A 22,383-nucleotide genomic window follows, 5' to 3' on the forward strand; every position below is an offset into this window, starting at 1 on the left:
ACACACAGGAAGTAATAATACTTACATCATTTTGACTTACAATCAAGTAGGGTGACAATGCAGTCACTTATAACTAAATATGTGACGATGCAGTGGACGAGATGCCCAACACTCGCGGTCAAGGGACTGTCAAGAGACTTAAAGACGTGAGAATGCCCGGGTGCTGGTGGCCTTGGACCATGGACAACTCCCAGCAGACAGCGCTGACTCCTGTTTACATCGAATATTGCCACCCCTCAAGAGCGGTGTACACATTGAACTAAGTCCTTACAATGGATTCCCGTAACTCCCAGTTTACGGCCCAGAGCCCTAGCTTAGACACCGAAGCCGCATATGGGACGGCTGAGAAAGTCGACGAGGCCCTGGGATGGAAGCCCAACACACAGCAGCTACTCATCATCATCACGTTGGCCATCATCTGTCTCTTAGTAGCACTCGATGCCAGTATCATTGTTACCTCGTTGAGTGTAAGTGGTTCCTGAATACTAGACTTTGAGTAAGGCTTGACTAAGCAATCCTCTCCACAGGAAATTGTTATCGACCTGAAGGGCGACACGACCGAGGGCTTCTGGATCGGCACGTCGTATCTTCTCGTCAACGCTGTCACCATGCCCGTCATCGCCTCCATCAGCGAAATCTTCGGCCGCCCGCTCTGCCTGGAGTTCTCTCTCGTCATGTTCACCGTGGGCACCGTCCTCTGCAGCACCGCCACCAACATCTCCGTCATGCTGGCTGGCCGCTCCATCCAGGGCGTTGGCGGTGGCGGCATCCAAGTCCTCAGCGGCGTTATCATGACCGATATTGTGCCCCTGCGGCACCGACCCAAGTGGTACGGCGCCGTCCTCGCAGCCTGGGCTCTTGGCACCTGCGTCGGGCCCATCATTGGCGGGGCTATTGCTCAGAACACTACGTGGCGCTGGGTCTTCTATCTGATGTAGGCTTATAACACTTGCATACGGATATTGTTAGTAAGACTGACTCTTGACCCCTCTAGGTTCCCCATCTGCGCACACGGACTCGTGGCCGTCCCCTTGCTCCTCAAGCTGAAGCCGAGGACAGAAAGCCTGAGCAAAAAGCTTCGGAGAGTGGATTGGGTCGGCATGGTGCTGTTTATGGGATCATCTACCTGTGAGTGGTTGGATTTCTTCTCACGAACGTCCTATGCTAATACGGTCTAGCATTCCTCATTGCCATATGTTGGGGTGGAACGCAAAAGCCATGGGACAGTGCGGCTACGATTGTGCCTCTGGTGATCGGTCTTGTTGGGCTTGTCGTGACTATGCTTTGGGAGATTTACTTTGCATCCGAGCCGATTCTCAAGCCATCCCTTTTCCATGACGCCTCATCCACTGTCACCTACATATGCGGCGCCGCGCAAGGATTCCTAGTAAGCCATCCCTCATACCCGCTAAGACCTTTACTATGTACGTACGACGATACTGACCCGGTTTTAGATGTGGTCGGGCTTCTACTACTACCCCTTCTACTTCCTCTCCGTGAAGATGACCAGCCCGGTAATGGCCGGGGTAAACATGCTCCCGGCGGTCCTCGTCTTGGTGCCGGGATCTGTCATCACAGGGCGCCTGGTCACCCGCCATGACAATTACCGCGTCGCCATCTGGCTCGGCTGGACCTTCGCCGTGGCCTCGGCCGTCGTCGGCGTGATATGGCAGTTCATCGACGTGAGCACCGCGGTCTGGGCCATCACCTTCATCCTCATGGGCCTTGGTCACGGCGCCGTCCTGAACGCGCAGAACTTCGCCACCCAGGCCATGTGCAAGGAGGGTGACGAGGGCCATGCGGCGGCCATGTACCTCTTTATCCGGCAGATTGGCGCCGCCATCGGTGTCGGCGTCGGCGGAACGACGTTCCAGAACGTTATGCTTCTCAAGCTCGAGTGGGAGAGCCTGCCGACGGCGATTGCACACGATGCCGAGGCCTTTTTGTTGAAGCTAGCCCAGATGGACCCCGAAGATGAGTTCCGCAAGCGCGTCACTGACGCCTACATCTTCGGGTTCGGCGGAGTCTTTCAGGTGTACCTCGGTGTCGCCGCGGTGTCGCTCATCGTCAGTCTCGTGTTCATCAAGCACTTCACCCTGAACAAGGCTTTGAGCAGCGAGCATGTCTTGGAAGGGAGTGGCAGTGGCGTCTCGACGTCCAAGGTCTCGTGGGATCAGCAGACAGTCGAGAGCCAGCTATATCCCGGGGCATCGGCTCTCCATGGTCCCCAGATGCCATTGGTGACGACGGCTTCTGAAGCCGTCTCCGCACCTGCCCCGGCGACACAGCCGAGAGGCATCAAGTGAAGCGAACGTTGAAGAACCTTACAAGAAATAATTTCATTTGTCTGAGAACCTAGCTTTAAATGAATCTCTTATAGTGAAAAAAAAGATCATATATCAAAACAACTTTGACAGGTTCATAGACTATTTGAATTCTGCGCGGCTGCTGTGGGATGAGCCCTTGTCATTACTACCACTACTGACATTGGTCAGCATGGCCGAGTGTTGCAGGACGATGTGGCGTCATACTCCGATGGCTGAGTTCTTATTCTCACGTCCCTACATTTCTCGTGGACCTCTTGGTATTAAAATGGCACAGCCACGCCGTGGCTTATATATGCACTTGTTGTCTAAACTTTCATGCGAGTTTTGGAGTCGAGGTCTCCCTTGCAGGAGGTTAACACTGCTGTCAGTTTTCGTGTCCCGTACGATCGATTTCGAGTGCAACTCTTAAAAGGCTTTTGAGAAAACCTTGTTCGGCTTCTTCGAGGACTTTGCTACGTTGCTTTGCCAAGATAGATTGATCCACCGCCTATATTGCTCTTGACTCTGAGTTTACATGAATTCCCACACAATATTCAATATTATGGTCCGTGATGAAGATAAACCACCAGTATTGTGCGTTTCTGAGAAATTCATAAGACACACTGGACGATGGGCGTGCTGGCGTCGACGTTGCGAAAGGAGTTGGTGTTGGCTGGGGTCAATTGTCATTGTAGAGAAAAGGGGCTAGCGTCGATGAGAGGCAGCAGATGGACCATTGGCGCCCCTAGGGAAACGATTGTCCGTCACGTTCTCGCAGGAAGCGCCGTGTCTAGTTTTCGAGTGATTGAGGGCCGGGTCCGGGAAGACCCGAGTTCGTTTACTCATGGCATGCCCCACAACCGTCGAGCTGTCTGTCGATCGCGCCGTCGGTCTAGCCTTGTCAGGGTTGCAGCCCGGGACCTGGCACGCTCGGTGAGGAGGCTACGTGTAATTCCTATGGGGCCCTTGATGGAGGGTGTCGTATTCGGAGTACGCAGAGACGCAGGATGGATCTGCCGGCATGTTCAGCTCCCAATACGCACTTGGGGGTGCGGGACCGTAACCAAGGTCAGAGTGCGGCTTGCATTGGATTTTGATCTCTGCTTTTGGATTGGTAGGGGAACAGAAGCACGTCATGCACATTGGCTGTCACAAACTTTATCCGCCTCGTGCTGATTGGTCAGATCCGGAACAGTTGGAGGCTTATCATTAGAGTTATATGCAGTGTCTTTCCCTGTATTGATAACAACGATCATAAGGATAAGGCTGGCGCCAGATGAGTATCTATAGATGGATTTCACTATGTTCTATCACCCCGGGGGCGGAACTTTGCCGCTTCCAATACGTCTTAGTCCTCGGAAACCCCGGAAATGGAAGCCACGACAACGAGGCTGGCTATGGAGATGGTATCACATCGCAAATTCCTTCCTGCTTTGTTTCCGACGCATTGAAAGCCTGAAGAAGCTAAAACTGGCAATGTTTCCCAAATTGGAAAAGAAGACTTTCCCAAATTCGTAGCTTTAACTGTTTGGATGATCAGGGGCGATGCCGGAAAACACCTGTGCGTATCTGATGCAATCCGGGGAAGGCCAGCTTCAGCTATGCACCTTAACGGGGACACATCCGCCCCGCCCACCAATATTCGCCCGTACGAGATGGACGAGATGGACGAGGCTCGAGGTATCCTCCAGCCTGCAGCATACATGCATCTTCGTATCATGTCCAAGAACCCGATGTCCAAATTCTTCCCGATAGGGTTACATTGATATGCATACCGTGGCCTCGGCCAACGCAGCATGCGAATATGGTCATCACAGCCGAACTCCAGAAGCCGGCGAGGTGTGACAGCAAGTGTCCCCTTAGCAGGACGCCCTTTCAGGCTCTGCAGGCAGTCAGCATGCAAACGTAGGACTCGAAGGGTGCAACATGTTCGCCAAGACTTGGTTGGAGGCGACCTGCCTTATTCATCAAACTGGCAAATCTCGAAGGAGCTTAGCAGAACTGCCGGCAAAAAGAAGTGGAATGATACCACAACAAGCTTCTCTTATAAGATAGGGCTATGCACGACGTACGGGGTCTTTGCCGTGGCTTTTTGTTATAGACCAGTGCACAGGTCAGCTGGACAGTATTCGAACCACTCGTTACAATCACATCATTCTAGTTCCTTCACCCGAAAAGGCCCATTGACTCTCTACTTCCTGTCCAGTGGGCGTGCTTACATAACTAGAGCTCAGTAATGGAGGCCCAGAATCGTGCCTTACTTATTGGGAGTAACTACGATGACCTGCCCGGTACGGAGCATGATGTCAGGACAATGCAGAGCCTGTTGCAGTCGTTTGGATTCCGACCTGCAAACGTCAAGACATTGTCGGGCAAGGAGGCGACTCGCCAGCAAATCCTTGATTCTTGGCGCGACCTGATCCTCCAAAGCAATTCCGACGACAGTGTTGTTATCTACTACTCGGGACATGGAGGCTTGACCAAACAGGACGAGTCCAACCCAGCCGACAGCCGTAGCACTGAACAAGAGCCCAACTACTTCCAATACCTGGTCCCGAGTGACTTCGATAAGACCCTGCGTGAGTGGAAAGGGATCCTGGACAGTGAGATCTCGAAACTTCTTCGAGATACAACCAACCGCACCCCGAATGTGACTTACATATTGGACTGCTGCCATTCATCTCGCCTCGGCCGCGGACTCGAGGAACAGGCCATAGCCAAGTCTATGACCAACGACGCCTATAATCTCCTCAAGGGGCACATCGAGCGCCTCAGGAAGAGACATGAACTGCTTGAAGACGACAACTGGAGCAACCCCAACGTCGTTCGCATCGCCGCAGCGGCTGACACAAAGAGAGCCTGGCAGTACAAGAGCGGTAGAAACCAATATGTGGGCTTGTTCACGGAAAAGCTTGACAGCATCCTTCGACAAAGCAGGGTGAAGTCGTCCTGGAGGAACGTCTTGGTTGGGGTCAACGCGCTTATCGAGAAGCAATTCAACCATGAGCAGGACCCACAAAAGCCCAGATCCGGTGGCGCCGATGGCCGGCTCCCATTTTCTCTGCAAGTGGACTCGTCTCAGGCAACTGTTGCAGAGATTCACCATGACCACGTGTTGATTCACGGGGGTAAGCTGCGAGGCATTGCAGTGGGAGACCAATTTTCCTTGACGCCTCTGATACCAGATCCCAAGTCGCGGAATCGGAACGATGAATGGTCCGATAACATGCCCACAGTCACCGAGATATTTCAGGTGAATGGTTTGGAGGCCGTGGGGAAGCCAGTCAAGAAGAAAGGCTACGGCGGGGCTTTGGCTTGTCGAGTTCATCGTGCGCAGCGCTGGCCTATTCAATTCCCGAGTACGTTGGCCTACTTGGAGCGCCTAATTGACGAGTGCAGCGACTTCAGGCGCCGCGAGGCCGGGGAGGAGACACTTGTCGAATTCCGAACGAGCGGAGACAATGGGCAAAGCGAGATTGCCCTCTTCACGCCCAAGTATCAGATTGGGCCATGGAAGCAGACCAGCAAATCGTCCATAGATGAGCTTTTCTCATCGTCGAGCAAGCTTGCTCAGGCCCGAGACCTATTGGCGTTGGAGACAGGCATCGGCGAGGAGAGGCTAGACGCAGAGATCCAGATCAACATCGGTACGATCCGTAACCACAATGAGGATTTGAGGCCTTGTTACAGCTCTACGTAAGTCATGATGATTTTCCCAAGCTGCGCATACCTGAAACAAGACTGATACTCACAGGTCAATCTAGACCCAATGTCCAAACAGCGAAACTTGAGTTCACGGCGGGTGACGAATACGGAATCGAGCTCAATCTCCAGGGGGACGATAAACATTATGTATCGGTTTTCCGCGTGGATGCTACCGGGACGATCCACTTCGTGTCGCGTGCCTGGGAAAAGGGAATCAAGCTGAAGAGGAGCACGCGTAGGCACGTGATCAGAGGAAACAATATCGGGCTTATTCGAGGGATACGTCTGCCTTGGCCTCTGTCTTTCAGGGGGGTAGCGGAGGTGGAAGAGGCGTTTGTCTTCATCATTACAGACAAGGAGACGAGTCTGGGGTTTCTGGAGACAGCGACCCCGGAGAACTACGACGAGGTTGAGGGACATGCCCAGAAGAGTTTAGGTTGGGCTCAAACAGCCGCAAGGATGACTCGCCCACATTACGACGTTGTGCGCATACCGTACGTTCTCCGCGCCCCGTCCTATATGCAGGGGAGCGACACGGTACAGAGCGCTGATGACAGTGACGACGACCACGATGGTAAGTTCCTCACTGCCCCATGTCTTCCGTCTCCCGAGAGGACGGAAGAGTGGGAAAGTCCCAGTCCTCACTTCCAGGGGGAATACACGGCTTCGAAGGGACTGCTCGGTGCAGTTTTCCGGGGGCTGACGGGTGCAAAGTCACAGGTGCAGGTAGTCAATGAACACGACGAGGATATCACTGTCGTGGTTTCGCGCTATTGTGCCCATAGAAAACTATCCGGCATGGGGGTAACCGTTTCCGGTACGGCATTCGGATTCAGCTTCGAAACCACGGTAAGTGTCTTTCGTTGCCCCATATGCTTGCCTTAACCTGGTATTCTCCGCAAGCAAACCGCTGACAGCGCTTCACTGGTTATAGACCTTCAAATCGCCTGCCACAAGCAAGATTCTTGTTCCCAAGAAGCTGAATCAGGCGGGCTCTTTCGCCATCTTCCCCCTCTGGACGCGTATGGACGGGTTTGGGGTTATAACCATTTTCACTGGCCGTGGCAACGACAGGAAGCTGTTCATTGAAAACGACCTGATTCGGGTAGGCGCGACGGTATACTTCAGGGGCAATGCCAACCTGGACATTGTGGAGCCCAGTTCGAGCACTCGTGGATAAGGGGCATTGCGTATGCAGTGAATTGGGAGTTGGCAGGACCGGGATTATAATTTGTCTCTTTATTTACGGGGCTCTTAATGTGCGAAATAAACCAAGCGAGGTGAAATTGAGCTTAACATTGGCTTTGTTTAGAGTGAGCATTCGCTCATTTGCATTGCCAACACTAGGCAGGGGAGTTCGAGCTTCTCTTTCGGCACTCTTTTGTCTCATACAGACTTGTTAGTAAATGGAACATTCTTTGACCTGTGCCGTATTCGCATCCAAGGCTGCTTTGACGACGCCGAGTATTCGGACAGGATCAAAGACAGCTAAGTCCTAAGGGGTGGTGTCTCCGAGCGATCCCCGCCAAAATGGGCGGTTACATCATGGTCCGTCTTGTCAATGACTTCCATCGACCACCCTTCTCTCAACTCGATAGCTTCCTCTCTGACGAGTCCCCAGAGCCACGATGTGATCAGAGTCCGTTTCACGCCCACAGCCGGCTTCTTGTACAGGCGCTCCGAGTCGCTCGAGATGCCCGGGCAGCCGAGCTGTGGCCCCTCCGCTTGATAATCGAGCATCCACTCTATGCTGGGGCCGTTTTCCAACCTTTCTTTCCGAGTAGTAGGGCTAAAACTGGCCCAGAAACCCCGCACCCGATGGTGAGGACTCTGGAAGACGCCATGTAAGTTGGGTCGATGAGAGTTTCCCTATGTTGCACCTTGCTATGCTGTTGATTCAAGGCAGGGAACACTGACGATGCCAGTTCCAAGGGAAGCTAGTCCGAGCATGGAGGCATTTTGAATGACGACAGATTCATGTATACACCTATTGGCAATGGGGTAGTATTTCAATTATACCGCCTTATTTCTCTAACTTTGCTGTTTCTAAGATTCCATTGAATCAATGCATACTTAGCTTTGGCCATTTGTTTGGCTTTTGGCCATAATCCAAGGTTGGTTTACCCGGGTTTTGTAATCGTCGGGAGATGGAGTTTCTTCCGGGATACTCGACTCCATGTAGTTCATCCATTCCTTCTCCTGCAACTGCCAGGCGCACTTGAACGCTTCCTGGTTGACAACAACGCTCCGGTCGCTATAGAAAGCCATTATCGTATTGTGACGATAGCCACCGTAACGGTAAGGGTACCAATGAATCCGAGGCTGGTCGTTGCTCTGCGCATCCGATCCGACCAGCTCTCGCAGCTTGGTCATCAGCTTGCGCTGTTCGACGTAGGAATCCCCGACTGGGTCCTCATCTTGGAAGCCGTCATCCAACAGAAGCGTTTCCGGTCGGACAGCTGCAACGTGGATTTGCAGATCCGACAGGCCCGCCTCTTGCGCCTCCTGAACCCGAAGCTGTAGTTTGTCAAAGTGATGCCACCAGTTTTCCTCCGCTACATGGATCATGAATCTATCATATCGCTGGATGGGAGGATCGGCCGCGTCTTGCGCCGGGTATACACCGCTGATTGCAATGGCGGTGCAAGTGTTGATACTCCCAATGTAAAGGGCTCTGTCATCACCCTCAGCTGCCCGAGAGGGCTCCTCGTCGGGCTGCTGGGGTTTGCCAACAAGGGGGTGGCCGCTCATGGGGACACGGATGAACCTTTCCGGGTCATCTCGGCAGTCAACTAATCCGTTCGGCGGTGGAACAGGCATCTTGCTGGGGGCACCAGAGCCAGAGGGACCAGAAGAAGCCATGTTGGACAGTATTGAAATTTGTAAATATGGTGTGTCAATAGCCAGTCTCTGCCGGAAGAGTATTAATTCACTAATCCGCTATCCAGAAAGGCTCCCAGTGTTTGTCAGTATTTGGAAGATGGGAAGAATTTAGCCGATAACAAGGACGGGGCGGGACACGTCCCATTTATACAAATCGGGAGTCCGGGGATGAAACTGTATTGTACTCTTTGGTCCGAAACGTACCCGTTGTGTGCGAAGCGAACAATGTACTCCTGGAAAGAACAGAGTAACAAAGGTGGTTAAAGGAGAGGCGAAGGCCTAGACTCCAAGAAGACTCCCAGATGATCAATGGTATTGTGCCAAACGGACTACTTTTGAACATGCCACAACTTCTTTATGCAAGATCTAAGGCTCCTACAGTCTGCCACGTTCGGATCCTGGGAACATTGAGATACAGAACTACCCTATCCAACATGAGATCATCTCACCGATTAAGTCAAGCTGACCTCCATCATAACTTCGCTAAACAATTCTTGTAATATCCGATGTACATGCGCTCGAATGCCCGGTAATGCTTCGAACCCCTTGGACCGTCTCTAGGAGCGCTGACCAGAGCCCCCAGTACTGGTGACAACTGATGTATATTGGTTTGGCTTCTGATGACCGTTCACCAAGTACCGATGGTAATCCATATCGACGGATCTGAGCTCCGTGTATGGTGACAGTTCGATCTCAGTGGCTCTTGTCACAGTAACGCTCCTTTGACGGCTCTCCCTCTGTGATGTGCCGGGATCCCGGAAAAGTGAGCGCAGTGTTCCCAAGTTGACCCTAGGCACGTGCCGCAATCGGCCCGTCCCGGAAATATCTCCCGTAACCAGGTCGTAGTCACGCGCGGGCGGTGGTCTGGCGAGTCTCAGGATATATCTTTTCGTGGATGACGCTATCTTCCCAACGGTTTCCGAGAAGCCCCTCAGCAGCGGAAAGCATATTGGTATGCAGGCGCATTGGATTCCAAGATTCACCTCCGCCACACTATACGTTACTTGTTAGAACATGATGCCAAGAACAGTGATGCCATGGGAAACTCACGCTGCGCCTGAGGAAGCCGCCCCACGCCACCATCCGTCCGGCTCTTGCATTTCGAGGTAGGCCTGGCAAATTCGATACCTGTAAACTAGCGCAGTGAGTGAGAAAGCGCAAGCCCTAGCCATTAGACGTATTAGCATGAATTCGGTACGGAATAATTCGTTCAGGAATCCCCATACTCACAGCAGTCCTGTCGCGAAAACAGCAGATACGCCGATCTTCCTGCTCAACGACAGCTTGAGTGCCGATATTGAACTCAACGAGACTGCGACCAGATAAAAATCCAGAAACGTGTTCACAGCACCCAATGCCATGCTTATCAGCGGAGTCGCACTGCCCTCCCTCTCTCTGAAGATTCGACTGTCCCAACCGCCCTCGCCGGGAAGGGGCACACTGTACACGATCCAGACCACCGATAATACGACGAATGATACCGAGGTGAAAATAATGCCAATCCGTATCATTAGCTTGGACCGCGGAAGAGGAGAGAAGATACGTCGGAATAGGACGAGGAGTGAGTATTTTATCGACGCAGCGGCAAGGAGGTTCATCATTGTTGTGGCACTGATTTCCTGCCACTAGTCAGTGGAGAATGCAACTGGCAACCCTAAGAGATAATCACTACCTTCATAACCTCGGCTGTGATCACAGCCTCGGGAATGTCCCAGGCGTGACGTCCCAGTACACCACTAAGGTGTGGGAAGAGGGTTAGCAGATCTTGGAAGCTTTGGAGGATATATACGACCGGTCTAAACTTATATTGTGTCATGATGAGGCCACAAAAACTAACACTTGCAACCTATTACACTGGGTCAACATCTCCCATAAATACATGCACTTGCTTGCCGTGCCAAACAGCCATCCTGTAGCCATCGCGTTGACTACTTGGGCGTAGGTACTTACGCCAGCGAGTATGCAAAGGTCTAATGCCCATTAGCATGAGTCCTCAAAGGTTTGGCACGAGCCTTACAATCTTCTGAAGCTAGCCCATCTCTTAGCCGAATACGGACGTAGACACGCAAAAGGACGAGGGCGATGGCTACTGGGAGTGTAGTATAAACAGCTAATAGGGGTATCCAGGCTTGAGACGGGGCGGCTTCGTCGAAGTGGCTCTCGTGTCCCGGAGGTGGGGCCCCATTGGGAACTACCGATGGCGTGATGTCCGGAGGGGTCGAAGAAGTGGAGGAAGCGCTCATTTCCAGCTCCTATTGAACTTGTCCCGTGAAGTAATGTGGAAAGACTTGATTATGAATATTGGGAACGTACATAAGTAATTGTTCAGCCGTTACCCATTTCTCAAGAGAAGCGAACATGTCAGCAATGTGGGAAAGGTGACCACACCAGGTATGCGCGAGAGCCTGGAGGATTATTTTGCGTGGCACACACATCATCTTCGGAGGTCAGCTTCACGCTTACTCCTTTTCCATTGGTAGCTTTCATCTGGTACCGAGTAAGCACGGTGACAGTAAGCGTGGCCATGATAAACACCGTTTTAGACCACACCAATTTGTGTCAGTATTTCCAAGATGGCAAACATTAACACTACGCGTTTATCTTTAGCTGTTACACCTTACCACCATGATCCAAAAGACATGGTCGGATCAGAGCAAACGTCGCAAATATGCCCAATGGGAGCTGGCCTGAGTTCCAGGGTGAACATAACATGCATGGAGGATCCAAATGTAAGCAGATACGACGTCATCGGGTCCCAGCCTGTTGCCGTGGGCAAAACATAGGACTTCCTGCTGACTCAGTACCTTGCACTGAGCCTTGTTATCGATAAGGATCGCAACTTCTTTCCCGACAGTAGTGAGGTAGGGCAGGCTCTTATCTGTCGGCTACGGGGAACTCTCATGGGTGCCTCCCCTCAGCTGAACCACCCATATACACCTAGGTATGCTAAATGGGAGAGGTGGTACAGCATTCTCACTGAGCCAAGTGCGTAGGCTGTGATGGCCCTGCGTCTCAATCGCCAGTAACAGAGGCAGGGCCCATATGCTGCGAATTCGTGGCAAAGCGCCTGGCCCCCAACCCCAGGCCCGCGTGTCGGGGTAGGCGGAACGGATTAATCTGCATGAACAAGGCAGTAAGACCGTCAGTTTCTTGGGGCCACATTTTGCGGCACCTTTAGGGACAGAACCGCAACATCTTTTGCTTACCAATGGAATGCTTCGCTTGATGTACTTAATTGCGAGTCTGGAGCTGAAAATACTCTCGGATGGATTTTGTCAAGCCCTCGAGTAAGATATTCAGAAGGCAATACAACTGGTGAGCACCTGCGCCCGGAGGCCTGGCGATCATGGGGGATGTCCTCCGTACTAGGGGGTAACTACCACCCTACCTCAACGTTCCTCTGGTTGCCATGTCGAACAGGTGCTAACGTAATACAGGTGGGGGCCAACTACCAACCTGGGGTGTCTTTTTCAATATGCACGTTGGTTCGGGGCTGTGGTGACCCTCTTCGAAGACACCCCTTGCCTCCGAGTACTCAGCCATTGTTCGGGCCGGTGCTAATAACCAAGGCCTTACTGAAGCCACCGGCGGATGAGACGCATGGGTCTCAGACACAGCCTGGATCCAAAATCAACTATCAAGGCCATTTCCTCTGACCTGTCTAATAAATGAAGCGTTGCCTGGCTGGTGATATGGATAGGCATTGGCTATGAGCAGATGAATCATCAATGCCCCGAAGAGACGATTCATCTAGCTTACACGAAAGTCGATAGATACGTTACAGATCGGCCTTACTGGGCACCTGAAAATATGTATTACAAGGCAAGTACCATACGGTTCAATTAGTTCGACTGTATCTCATCAGTTTCCTTCCATCTCTTTCTCTTCCAAGTCCCTTCATTGAGCACAGATTGTCTCTATTTCAAAATATTTCGCATATGCACCAGTGCAAAGGCTCCCAAAGATTTCGGTTCCATTTTCCACCGAGCTGCCGGCGCTAATTAGGGCGGGGGAGGCTTTGGACGGCTAATACATACACAGATTTAGGGTATCGTGACCGGACGTGGTGGCGATGATGCCACTATCAACATCGCAAGTGACACCGCCTAAGCCAAGCACGGTGGCAGTCCCCACGATCAAGAACCGGCTCATTGGCAGAATGAGATGGTTAGCGGAGGCGTGTGGGGGAGAGGGGCCGTACTCCATCCGACGACCCACATGACGAGCGGGCGCATGGTCGGTCTATCACCTTGTCGCTCGGTGAGCTGCGCCGATATCGTCACATACCATCAGGAGAATAGCCAGAAGCGTGCACACGACCGGTGGGCGGGGAAGTGCATGCCGACGACATGTCGTGAACCGTCGGCAAACCACCCGCCGCTGGAGTGGCGATCCCCATGACCAAGGCACGCTAATCCGGGGTTCTCCACAGTCGTGCACGGAGGTTGCACTGGGACATGGTTGATCGTCCAAGGTCGATGCCAAAATCCACGGCAGTCGAATGACGCAGGCAGGCAGGTTCCAGTTCGGTGCCAGCTTAACCGAGATAAATATGGAGACACGATAATACACGCCAAGTTATACCCACCCTCGCGCAACACCAGCATCCCCAAATACCCAGACGGAACCCCCCAACAAACCCCAAGTCCAGCACAGGATGTCATATTAGCATACACATTCAAGATGGCCAGCCCCCTTGTGTCCAAGGTCACGTTCGAGCACCACCACGACGGCTTTGGCCTGGGCTATGACCGCCCCCGGCTATCCTGGCAGTTCATTGCCTCGGAGCACACTCTGCCCAACTGGACCCAGACGTCCTACGAGCTCGAGGCGGCATGGCACTCGCCCATCCAGCAGACCGAGGTCTTTGCCGTGGAGTCGGACGAATCTACGCTGGTGCCATGGCCCACCGTGTCGCTGACCTCCCGAGCACGTGCTGCCGTGCGCGTTCGGGTGCGAGGCCGGGGCAACGACGAGAACGGCGCGACGCTCGAGACCAGCAGCGACTGGTCGCCGGCCGCCATTGTCGAGGCCGGGCTCCTGGCGCGAGACGACTGGTCCGCCACTTTCATCGCGGCCGACGCGCCGTCGCCCACTAATGCGAGCGACGAGGCCGAGCCGCGTCCCCTGCGCTTCCGCAAAGAGTTCAACATCGACGCCGCGACGCTGCCAACCGGCTCGCGGGCCCGTCTGTACATCACCGGGCTTGGCGTTCTCAAGGCTTACGTCAACGACAACCGCACCAGCGACGAGGAGATGGCGCCCGGGTGGACGGGCTACCAGTATCGCCTGAACTACAGGGTGCACGACGTGACGGACCTCCTCCGGGCTGGAGCAACTAATGTGATCATGGTCGAGGTCGCGGAGGGTTGGTACGCCGGACGAATTGGGTTTGACGGGGGCACGAGGTTCAACTACGGCAAAGATCTCGGCGTCCTGGCCCAGTTGGAGATCACTCCCCAAGACGGATCCGTGCCGTGGCGCATGTCCAGCGATACCACTTGGAGCGTGAAGCATAGCCCCATCCGATCCAGTTCCATCTACAACGGGGAGGTGTATAACGCAAAGGTCGAAGACCGATCGGAATGGGACAAGTCTATCCAGGGGACCGATAAGCAGAGCAGCTGGGGCGCGACACGCGAACTACCATGGCCTCAGGGCGAGCTCGTCGCCCCGGATGCCGCCCCTGTCCGCGTCACAAAGGTCGTCGATGCCGTCTCCGTGTTCCGGTCGAAAAGCGGTAAGATCATTGTGGATTTCGGCCAGAACCTGGTCGGCAAGGTGCAGGTGCAAGAGATCGACCTCCCAAGGGATCGCGAGGTCACGCTTAAGCACGCGGAAGTCATGGAGAACGACGAGCTGGGGATCCGCCCCTTGCGACTCGCCAAAGCGACCGACACCATCATATCGGCTGGTGAGCCGCTGCATCAGTGGTCTCCCCAATTCACCTTCCACGGCTTCCGATACCTTCAGGTGGAGGGGCTGACCGACCCCAACTCAAACTCTTCTCTCCCCGCCAAAGAGAACTTCAAGGCCTTGGTCATGCACACAGACATGAAGCGCCGCGGAGAGTTTACCTGTTCCGACGAAATGGTCAACCAGCTGCACCAGAACATCCGGTGGAGTATGGACGGCAACTTCCTCTCCATCCCGACGGACTGCCCACAGCGCGACGAGAGACTGGGCTGGACCGGCGACATCCAGGTCTTCAGCCCCACCGCCAACTTTCTGTACGACACCACCGGCATGTTGAAGGATTGGCTGCTGGATCTGAAGGCGGAGCAGACGAAAGAGGGGATGGATTATATCCCGCCCTTCGTCATTCCCTCCATCCCTACCCCTAACTGGCCTCACATGGCGGCCGCGATCTGGGATGATGTGGTTGTCCTCACGCCATACGACCTCTACCAATCCTCCGGCGATCAGGCCATCCTCGAAAGCCATTTCGAAAGCATGCGCGGGTGGCTCGACCAAGGCGTTATGCGCGACTCCACCGACGGCCTCTGGGACCCGATGCACTGGCAGCTGGGCGATTGGCTCGACCCGAGGGCGCCGGCCGATGATGCAGCCGGCGGCGTCACGGACGACGTCTTGGTCGCCGACTCGTACCTGGTACACGTGACGACCGTCTTCGCCGACGTCTGCCGCGTCCTGGGTAAAGCCGATGAGCACGCCCAGTACGCCCAACAGGCCGCCCAGCTCAAGGCGGCGTTCCAGAACAAGTACATCACCCCCGCGGGCAACCTCATGTCCAACTCGCAGACGGGCATCGGGCTGGCCCTGCGGTTCGGCCTCTACCGCAACGACCGGGAACTCGAGACGGCGCGCAACCACCTCGACAAGCTGGTGCGCCGCGCCGAGTTCCACATCGCCACGGGGTTTGCGGGCACGCCGGCCATCCTGGGCGCGCTCACGTCGGTGGGCCGCTCGCAGCTGGCGTACCGCATGCTGCTCGAGAAGACGAACCCGAGCTGGCTCTACCCCATCACCATGGGCGCCACGACGGTCTGGGAGCGCTGGGACAGCATGCTGCCCGACGGCAAGATCAACCCGGGCTCCATGACGAGCTTCAACCACTACGCCCTCGGCGCCGTGGCGGACTGGCTGCACGGGACTTTGGGCGGCATCAGCGCGGTTCCCAACTCGGGGTGGCGGAGGATCCAGGTGCGTCCGGTGCCGGGTGGTAGTATCACCAACGCTTCGGTCTCATTTGATGGACCGCACGGGGTTGTCAAGTGCGAGTGGCGGCTGGAAGGGACCAAGTTCACCATGAAGCTGGAGGTACCGCCCAATTCGTGGGCGGAGGTTACGCTTCCTTCTGAACCGGAGCAAGCCACGGATGAGGGGAATTCGTCAGGTCGTGTTGTGGGATCGGGGACCCATCAGTTCACTTGCGACTTTGATCCGGGCGAGTGGCCGCCTCAGCCTCTCGGTCCGCCACACAAACAGGGAGTCGAAAGTTGAGCATATTTGCGTAGTGAAGTCTCGTGCGCTGGGGGCCGAATATTCAGGGGCCAATCCCCACAGTCTCAAAATAACTCACGCACTACATTAGCATGGTAGAACATATATTCTTCCGAGTAATCGATTAAGAAAACCAATTAACTGGGGAACGCGCAACTGGCTCGCTCTAGATGGTGGTCACCGCCAAACTCAATTGCAGATCACCAAAATAGACTCACGGCGCTACCGGGCTCGTCGCGGCCCCAATGGTGGAATAAAAGAGGAATGCAAGTAGTGAAGACGTCTAGTTCATCTTCATGTTTTATCTGTTTCAGGACCCCAAGCTTTCCATTCCCTCGCCGTTGTTATTGTTGTTGTTATCGCTCGCGCATCGGCTCGCGCATCCGGTGACCAACCCTATGCCAGAATGGGCGTACTCCAGACTCTCCCGGACGAGGTCCTGCTTCACATCCTCGCGCAACTCACGCTGGATGCTTTCTACTGCCTAGTGAGAACCTGTCGCACCTTCATGAGGCTGGGCCACGATGGATACTGCCGCCGAATGTTTGAGCGAGACTGCCAGCCGGTCCTCTACTTCGAAGACCTGGAACGACACTATCGCCACTATCGCGACGTTTATGCTCCTGGTGTGAGCATATATGAACACCACCAGTTCAGCACCAGTCCTTTCAAACCGCCGGGGGAATTTATACCACCTTGGAGTCCGCAAGGACAGATTACAGGGCAGTACCGCGACTCGGAGCGTTTCACCATACCCATGCTGGCGACGCACGATATGACGCCTCACCGTATATCCTACAACATCCACGACTATGACAACCGGCACATGGCCAAAATCGCCGCCCTGCTGCTCAAAGACACCCTCTGTTCACCGTGCTGGGAATTTCGAGGCAAACCTGCGTTTCACCACCGGCTACAGCTCCTAATGCGCCCCTTGTATTGCACCGGCTGTCAGCTTTACCACGCACGCGCACTCTTTTCCCAGTCGGCAGTGGAGAACGGGAACTACCGGCACCGGCTTTGTATAGGTTGGACCGGCCGGGTCCGCATCTGCGCCCACAAGGACATGACGTGGCGAGAATACACAAAAGATCGACGGCTGACACCCTACAGGTGTAAGCCATGCAAGACCAAATTCACCACCGCGGTAATTGTGTCGACTATCCACCTGCTGGATCTCAGTCGAGAGCAGCAGGGCTTAGACGAGCAGTTGGATCTGGTTCGAGCTGTGCTGGAGCGGTCCGGCGATATGACTTGCCCACATTATCCCCTGAACGACCCGACCATTCGAACCTACCTCCTCTACACGATAAGACAGGTCCTCCCGTCCAACAATGGGCAAACCCAAAGCTTCCCGTTCGCGAAACCGCTCTTGGACTGTTGGGGAAAACCCTGGGGTTGTCCGACGTGCAAAAGCGCCTTCTCCCTACTCATCGGGCTCACGCGGGCCAAAGACACCTCTTCATCCAGGACACTGCTATTCCTGCGCCTGATCGTCTCCCGGCCCTTGGATCAACCCAATATTTCCAAGCCATGCGACTCGCGTTGGCTAACCCAACTAGAGCCATCTGAGGAAAACCGCAACGACGACGCCCATGGGGTAACATGGTGCGACGACGCCACCTGCGGGACCTCGAAACAGCGCAGGAAGGAGGCCCTCCTGTTCTGGCTGGTGGAGACGGGGATCAAGGCGGTCCCACAGCCCGCCCTCTCGCGGGCATCGGCCGCCGGGAGGGAGCACTGGCTCTGGTTCGCCTTCTGGTGGTTCCTGCGAACGGACCATATGCCGCCCGACGGGGAAGACGATCATCAGCCCCGTCAGCGGTGGCTCCGGGACTTGGATAAGGAGGGCCTGTACACCAAAGTCATGGGCGGGGCTTACAGGAACAGCACGTCGGGCGTCGGCAAGGCGGACTGGCGGCAGGCGGCTTTGCAGCACGCTCTGACTCTGTACAACGATGGAAGGATGGCCGATCCGCTCCTAAAAATCAAGGTGTACGGACACTGGAAAAAGTACGAGACGTATCTCAAGGGCGAGCGCAGAAGACCCCTGGCGGTCGCCCGGGACTGGCTGCGTGGGGAATTGCTGCTCGCGCAATATCTCGATCAGCACTAGTGTAATTGAGTCGAATCTTTTAAGGCTGTTATATCCCTGTCATGACAGAAGAATACCGAGTTGTCTTGCTTGTAAGGGACTGTCGAGCATCATTGGGGTTTGGTCAGTTCCATGATAGCATGGCATGTCCTTTGAATACCTTTGTTGCTCTCTTCTTTCAGGGTATGTAGTGTTCGCTTTGTATAGAACAAGCGTATTGTAGATTAAGGGAAACAATGGTATAGTTCCAGTCCGGGCTTTTCCGTGTATATAAGTAGGATGTTCTGAACGACGTGCTACTTGTCGGTTGAGTATTGTCCGCCCAGAACTCCGAGCACAATTTACGATTAAACGCTTGGATACCTAATTACTAGAGACTATAATCACTATAATCTCGTAGAAAAACGCCAGTGACCAACATGGCTCCCCCTAAATCTTCCGACTCTGGCTCTGCTGCCCCTGGCTCAGCTCCCACCGGAAGCGGCGCCTCTGGTTCTCCTGCCTCGGCGTCTGTTGTCCCGGTATCCCTTGCTAATGCACCTGTCGCACCTCCCGACGGACTGGTCCAATGGCCGGTAATCGACGCGGAGCGTGTCCATGCCGAGATGGACGAGGGGCCTGTCCGGGTCGTCGAAGGCGACGACAGATATCTCCATTCCTCGGCCTTGGTCACCTGTACCGGCATCGCCGTCAGCGGCGTTTATCCCCCGCTAGCCCCGAACAGCCCTTCAGGTCCTCGGTATAACCGATTTATGGTCCACACAACGGACTTGGAGTGGGAGGAGCACTACGAGACGCTCGCAGGCCAAGTCCGCGAAGCCTTGGCCATCGGCCTCCACGACCTGCAGATCTACGTCGTCGCGGCGCACCCGGAGACCTACCCGAAGACCCAAGACGAACTAGACGACGACTACGAGGACCAGCGGGACTTGCTCGCCCGGCTCCGGGGGCTGCTGGGCCCCGAGGTCGACGACGGCGTGGCGCGGATCCACTGGTACCCGTACGACCAGGGCTCGGACGACTATTACGCCTTGATCGCTTTGTACAGCGACCGGGGCGTCCTGGTCAACCAGAAGACCTTCAAAGCGGCCGCCTGGGAGCTCGAGGAAAAGCACTGGCCGGACCCGGCGGAATTGAGGATTCCCATGCCCACCCCGCCGCCGGCCGACTGGAAGACCCGCGTCAACATTCCTTGGTACGTAAACCAGCAGAAGAAAGCATCTGGAGCTTAGACGGACCGCATGGTGAGATATCGACACGAGGTAACTCTTTTTAGGTACTCGCTCAAGCTCACTGGTGGCAGCCATTGGGGGGAGAGTCTTGACTTAGATATCGCCGTCGCTAGAAATTAATAATGAACGTGCAGAGTCTCCATGAAGTATATTTCTTGACGTTGTCCATCTGTATTAAGGCAATGAGCACATATCAGGTTGTGGAGGTTTGTGTCTTCTTCTCTGCCGCAATGCCCAGCAGTCGTATCAGCAGAGGCAGGGGTTCTGCCTCGAGTCTAGGCGGCGTATCCATAGTTTTGGGGTGTAGCGGGCCCGGAAGTAAGGGGTTTTCTTGTCGTCTCCATTTATGAATCCCAGTCCAATTGTTTGATTGGGCCGGCGAAATGTGACCACCCCAGACAATGTCGGTAAAGTACCATCGACTGCGCCTACCCAATCTTGCACCAACAGACTCGTGATGAATACCACTTCAGCAAGGGGTGTGGAGGCAGGAGGTTTGTTTAACCATCTAATACCAACAAAATCGCTTTCACATATCTGCATCTGTGTTCTTAGTGTTTTTATTTTCACCAACCATGCCTCAACATAATTTTTCCATCTTACTTCTCTTTCGTACCTAATCAATAATACAGACACACATTACCGACGATGATGGACAGCGTATTGGCACAGCCAATGCAGGCGTTCGCCATTACGGTGACGCTTATTACCGTCACAGTTCTATACCGCAAGCTTTACCACAAGCGGTTTAGACAGACGGCTCATATCCCCCAACTCCCTCCTTCACTCCTTTGGGGACACCTCAAAATATTCTATGACTTTACTATGCGAGGCAAACCGGATCGGCACCCAGGTTAGTATTCGACCATTCGAACAAGGTCAGCTTTGGGCTAACTTGCGCCCGCTGGTTATAACAGACTCCATGATGATTGAGATGCATCGTTCTCTGGGGGAGCCGCCACTAATGCTCATTGAGAACTGGCCCATCGTACCTCCCATGGTCGTTATTCCCAGCCATCACGTTGCAGAACAGATTACGAAGCCTTCGAGCACGTTCCCTTACAGTGCCCCCAAAGCATATTCAGTGAAGCACTTGAGGCCTCTCATGGGGTATAAATCAATTTTCATCTATCAGGTGCGTCCCTCTTCCATGGCATCCTATGACATCGCTAATTAGATCCAAGAACGAGGAATGGAAAGCCATCCGTAAGAGATTCAACCCAGGATTTGCGCCGCAGCACCTGATGAGTCTCCTTCCGGTTATTGTGGAGAAGATGACACCATATCTTGGAAACATTGATGCGTATGTGCGCAACGGAGATGTGTTCTCACTCGACAAGATCACAACCAATCTCACCTTTGACATCATCGGGGTCGTATCCATCAACGAGGATATGCATGCTCAAGAGAGTGATAGTCAGGGCGAGCTGGTCCGTTTGTTCAAACAGCTTATCAAAAGTAAGGAAACATCCATTGTCAATATCCGTTCAAGACATCCGTTGCTAATATTTGGTATTGTAGCTTTTGCGGATGACAAGCTACTGCTACCATGGTGGTTGGCACCAGTACCCCATCTTAGACGTCGTCGGCTAGGAGAACGTATCTCGCAACGGCTGAGAGCAATTGTCCGCCGGGACTTCGCCGAGATGCAAGCTCGAGGACGAACCTCAAAGGGGCCAGATGCGTTGCGCACAGCCGTGGCGCTTGGTTTGCAGAACGTCGAGGCCTTGACGCCTGATGTGTTGGAAGAGACCTGCGACCAGCTGAAAACCTTCTTCTTCGCTGGTCACGACAGCACCAGCGCGGTACTTACCTGGGCCATGTACGAGCTCTCCCGCACACCACATGCCCTCCAATGTGTCCGCGAGGAGCTGGACGGCCTGTTTGGCAAGGATGGCGCGCGCGAACCGGCTGTCGTCCGCGCAAAGCTCCTGGGCCCCGGGGGCAACGAGCTCATCCACCGCATGCGGTACATCTCGGCCGTCCTCAAAGAGGCAATGCGTCTGCATCCGCCGGCGGGCTCTATGCGATATGCCCCGCCCGGGTCGGGCTTCGTGGTCTCGACCCCGGACGGCGGGGCCTACAACCTCGACGGCTGCTGGATGTATCTCAACCATAACCTGATCCAGCGGGATCGAGCCGTATTCGGCGACTCGGCGGACGACTTCGTGCCGGAGCGATGGCTCTCGCCCACTGCGGACGGATTCCCAACTGGTGCTTGGCGACCCTTTGAGCGCGGGCCGAGGAACTGCATTGGCCAGGAACTGGCCAACATCGAGCTGCGTGTCCTCGTTGCCATGTTGGCGCAGCGATACGACTTCACCAAAGTTGGCGTGGGAGAGCTCGATCTGGATCAACATGACCTGCCCAGTCTGGATGCCAAGGGACAGTTCAAGGTCAAGTCGGAACTTTATAACGTAAGTAACATGACTCACTCATCAGAGGTCCACGAAGAGAAACCTAACCGATTTCAGACATTCAAAATTACCGGCAAGCCTGTGGATGGAATGATGATGAAGGTCAAGCTGGCGTCTTCCATGGCCGAATGAAAGATGTGACCCGATCGTCGTAGTCCTCCATCACTCGATGCAACACTTCTTCTCTAGGCTGGGTCTATGTACAACTGGCTATCAATTGTCTGTTTATTCAATCGTCCAAGTGTAGATGCAGCATTTTTAAGTTCCGTGCAACACGAAGC

General features: G+C 54.3%; 8 protein-coding genes across 8 annotated transcripts; 6 read left to right on the forward strand and 2 right to left on the reverse strand.

Moving 5' to 3' along the window:
• Positions 1–272: 272 nt before the first annotated feature.
• PG985_014281 (Efflux pump FUS6) lies at positions 273–2,306 on the forward strand (the record flags this gene model as incomplete). The annotated part of the gene is made up of 5 exons (XM_066834047.1): positions 273–467; positions 528–934; positions 995–1,128; positions 1,179–1,387; positions 1,455–2,306. 5 exons carry the CDS (start codon positions 273–275, stop codon positions 2,304–2,306), a joined length of 1,797 nt encoding a protein of 598 aa, XP_066678787.1.
• A 2,236-nt stretch (positions 2,307–4,542) lies between these two features.
• On the forward strand, positions 4,543–7,191 carry PG985_014282 (uncharacterized protein; the record flags this gene model as incomplete). The annotated part of the gene is made up of 3 exons (XM_066834048.1): positions 4,543–6,002; positions 6,071–6,860; positions 6,946–7,191. 3 exons carry the CDS (start codon positions 4,543–4,545, stop codon positions 7,189–7,191), a joined length of 2,496 nt encoding a protein of 831 aa, XP_066678788.1.
• An 893-nt stretch (positions 7,192–8,084) lies between these two features.
• Positions 8,085–8,873, reverse strand: PG985_014283 (uncharacterized protein; the record flags this gene model as incomplete). The annotated part of the gene is made up of 1 exon (XM_066834049.1): positions 8,085–8,873. One exon carries the CDS (start codon positions 8,871–8,873, stop codon positions 8,085–8,087), a length of 789 nt encoding a protein of 262 aa, XP_066678789.1.
• An 867-nt stretch (positions 8,874–9,740) lies between these two features.
• On the reverse strand, positions 9,741–11,137 carry PG985_014284 (uncharacterized protein; the record flags this gene model as incomplete). Its single annotated transcript, XM_066834050.1, has 6 exons — positions 9,741–9,887; positions 9,945–10,029; positions 10,125–10,513; positions 10,567–10,695; positions 10,845–10,864; positions 10,912–11,137. The coding sequence occupies 6 exons, from the start codon at positions 11,135–11,137 to the stop codon at positions 9,741–9,743; spliced, it is 996 nt and encodes a 331-aa protein (XP_066678790.1).
• A 2,440-nt stretch (positions 11,138–13,577) lies between these two features.
• On the forward strand, positions 13,578–16,358 carry PG985_014285 (uncharacterized protein; the record flags this gene model as incomplete). The annotated part of the gene is made up of 1 exon (XM_066834051.1): positions 13,578–16,358. One exon carries the CDS (start codon positions 13,578–13,580, stop codon positions 16,356–16,358), a length of 2,781 nt encoding a protein of 926 aa, XP_066678791.1.
• A 406-nt stretch (positions 16,359–16,764) lies between these two features.
• Positions 16,765–18,474, forward strand: PG985_014286 (uncharacterized protein; the record flags this gene model as incomplete). The annotated part of the gene is made up of 1 exon (XM_066834052.1): positions 16,765–18,474. The coding sequence occupies one exon, from the start codon at positions 16,765–16,767 to the stop codon at positions 18,472–18,474; it is 1,710 nt and encodes a 569-aa protein (XP_066678792.1).
• Positions 18,475–18,872: 398 nt separating this feature from the next.
• On the forward strand, positions 18,873–19,685 carry PG985_014287 (uncharacterized protein; the record flags this gene model as incomplete). Its single annotated transcript, XM_066834053.1, has 1 exon — positions 18,873–19,685. The coding sequence occupies one exon, from the start codon at positions 18,873–18,875 to the stop codon at positions 19,683–19,685; it is 813 nt and encodes a 270-aa protein (XP_066678793.1).
• Positions 19,686–20,336: 651 nt separating this feature from the next.
• PG985_014288 (cytochrome P450 monooxygenase) lies at positions 20,337–22,234 on the forward strand (the record flags this gene model as incomplete). Its single annotated transcript, XM_066834054.1, has 5 exons — positions 20,337–20,538; positions 20,603–20,820; positions 20,870–21,143; positions 21,207–22,102; positions 22,160–22,234. The coding sequence occupies 5 exons, from the start codon at positions 20,337–20,339 to the stop codon at positions 22,232–22,234; spliced, it is 1,665 nt and encodes a 554-aa protein (XP_066678794.1).
• Between the last annotated feature and the right edge of the window lie 149 nt (positions 22,235–22,383).

The sequence above is a fragment of the Apiospora marii genome, assembly GCF_038362585.1.
Source record: "Apiospora marii strain CBS 49790 chromosome Unknown utg000011l_segment0_segment0, whole genome shotgun sequence".
Lineage (NCBI taxonomy): Eukaryota > Fungi > Ascomycota > Sordariomycetes > Amphisphaeriales > Apiosporaceae > Apiospora > Apiospora marii.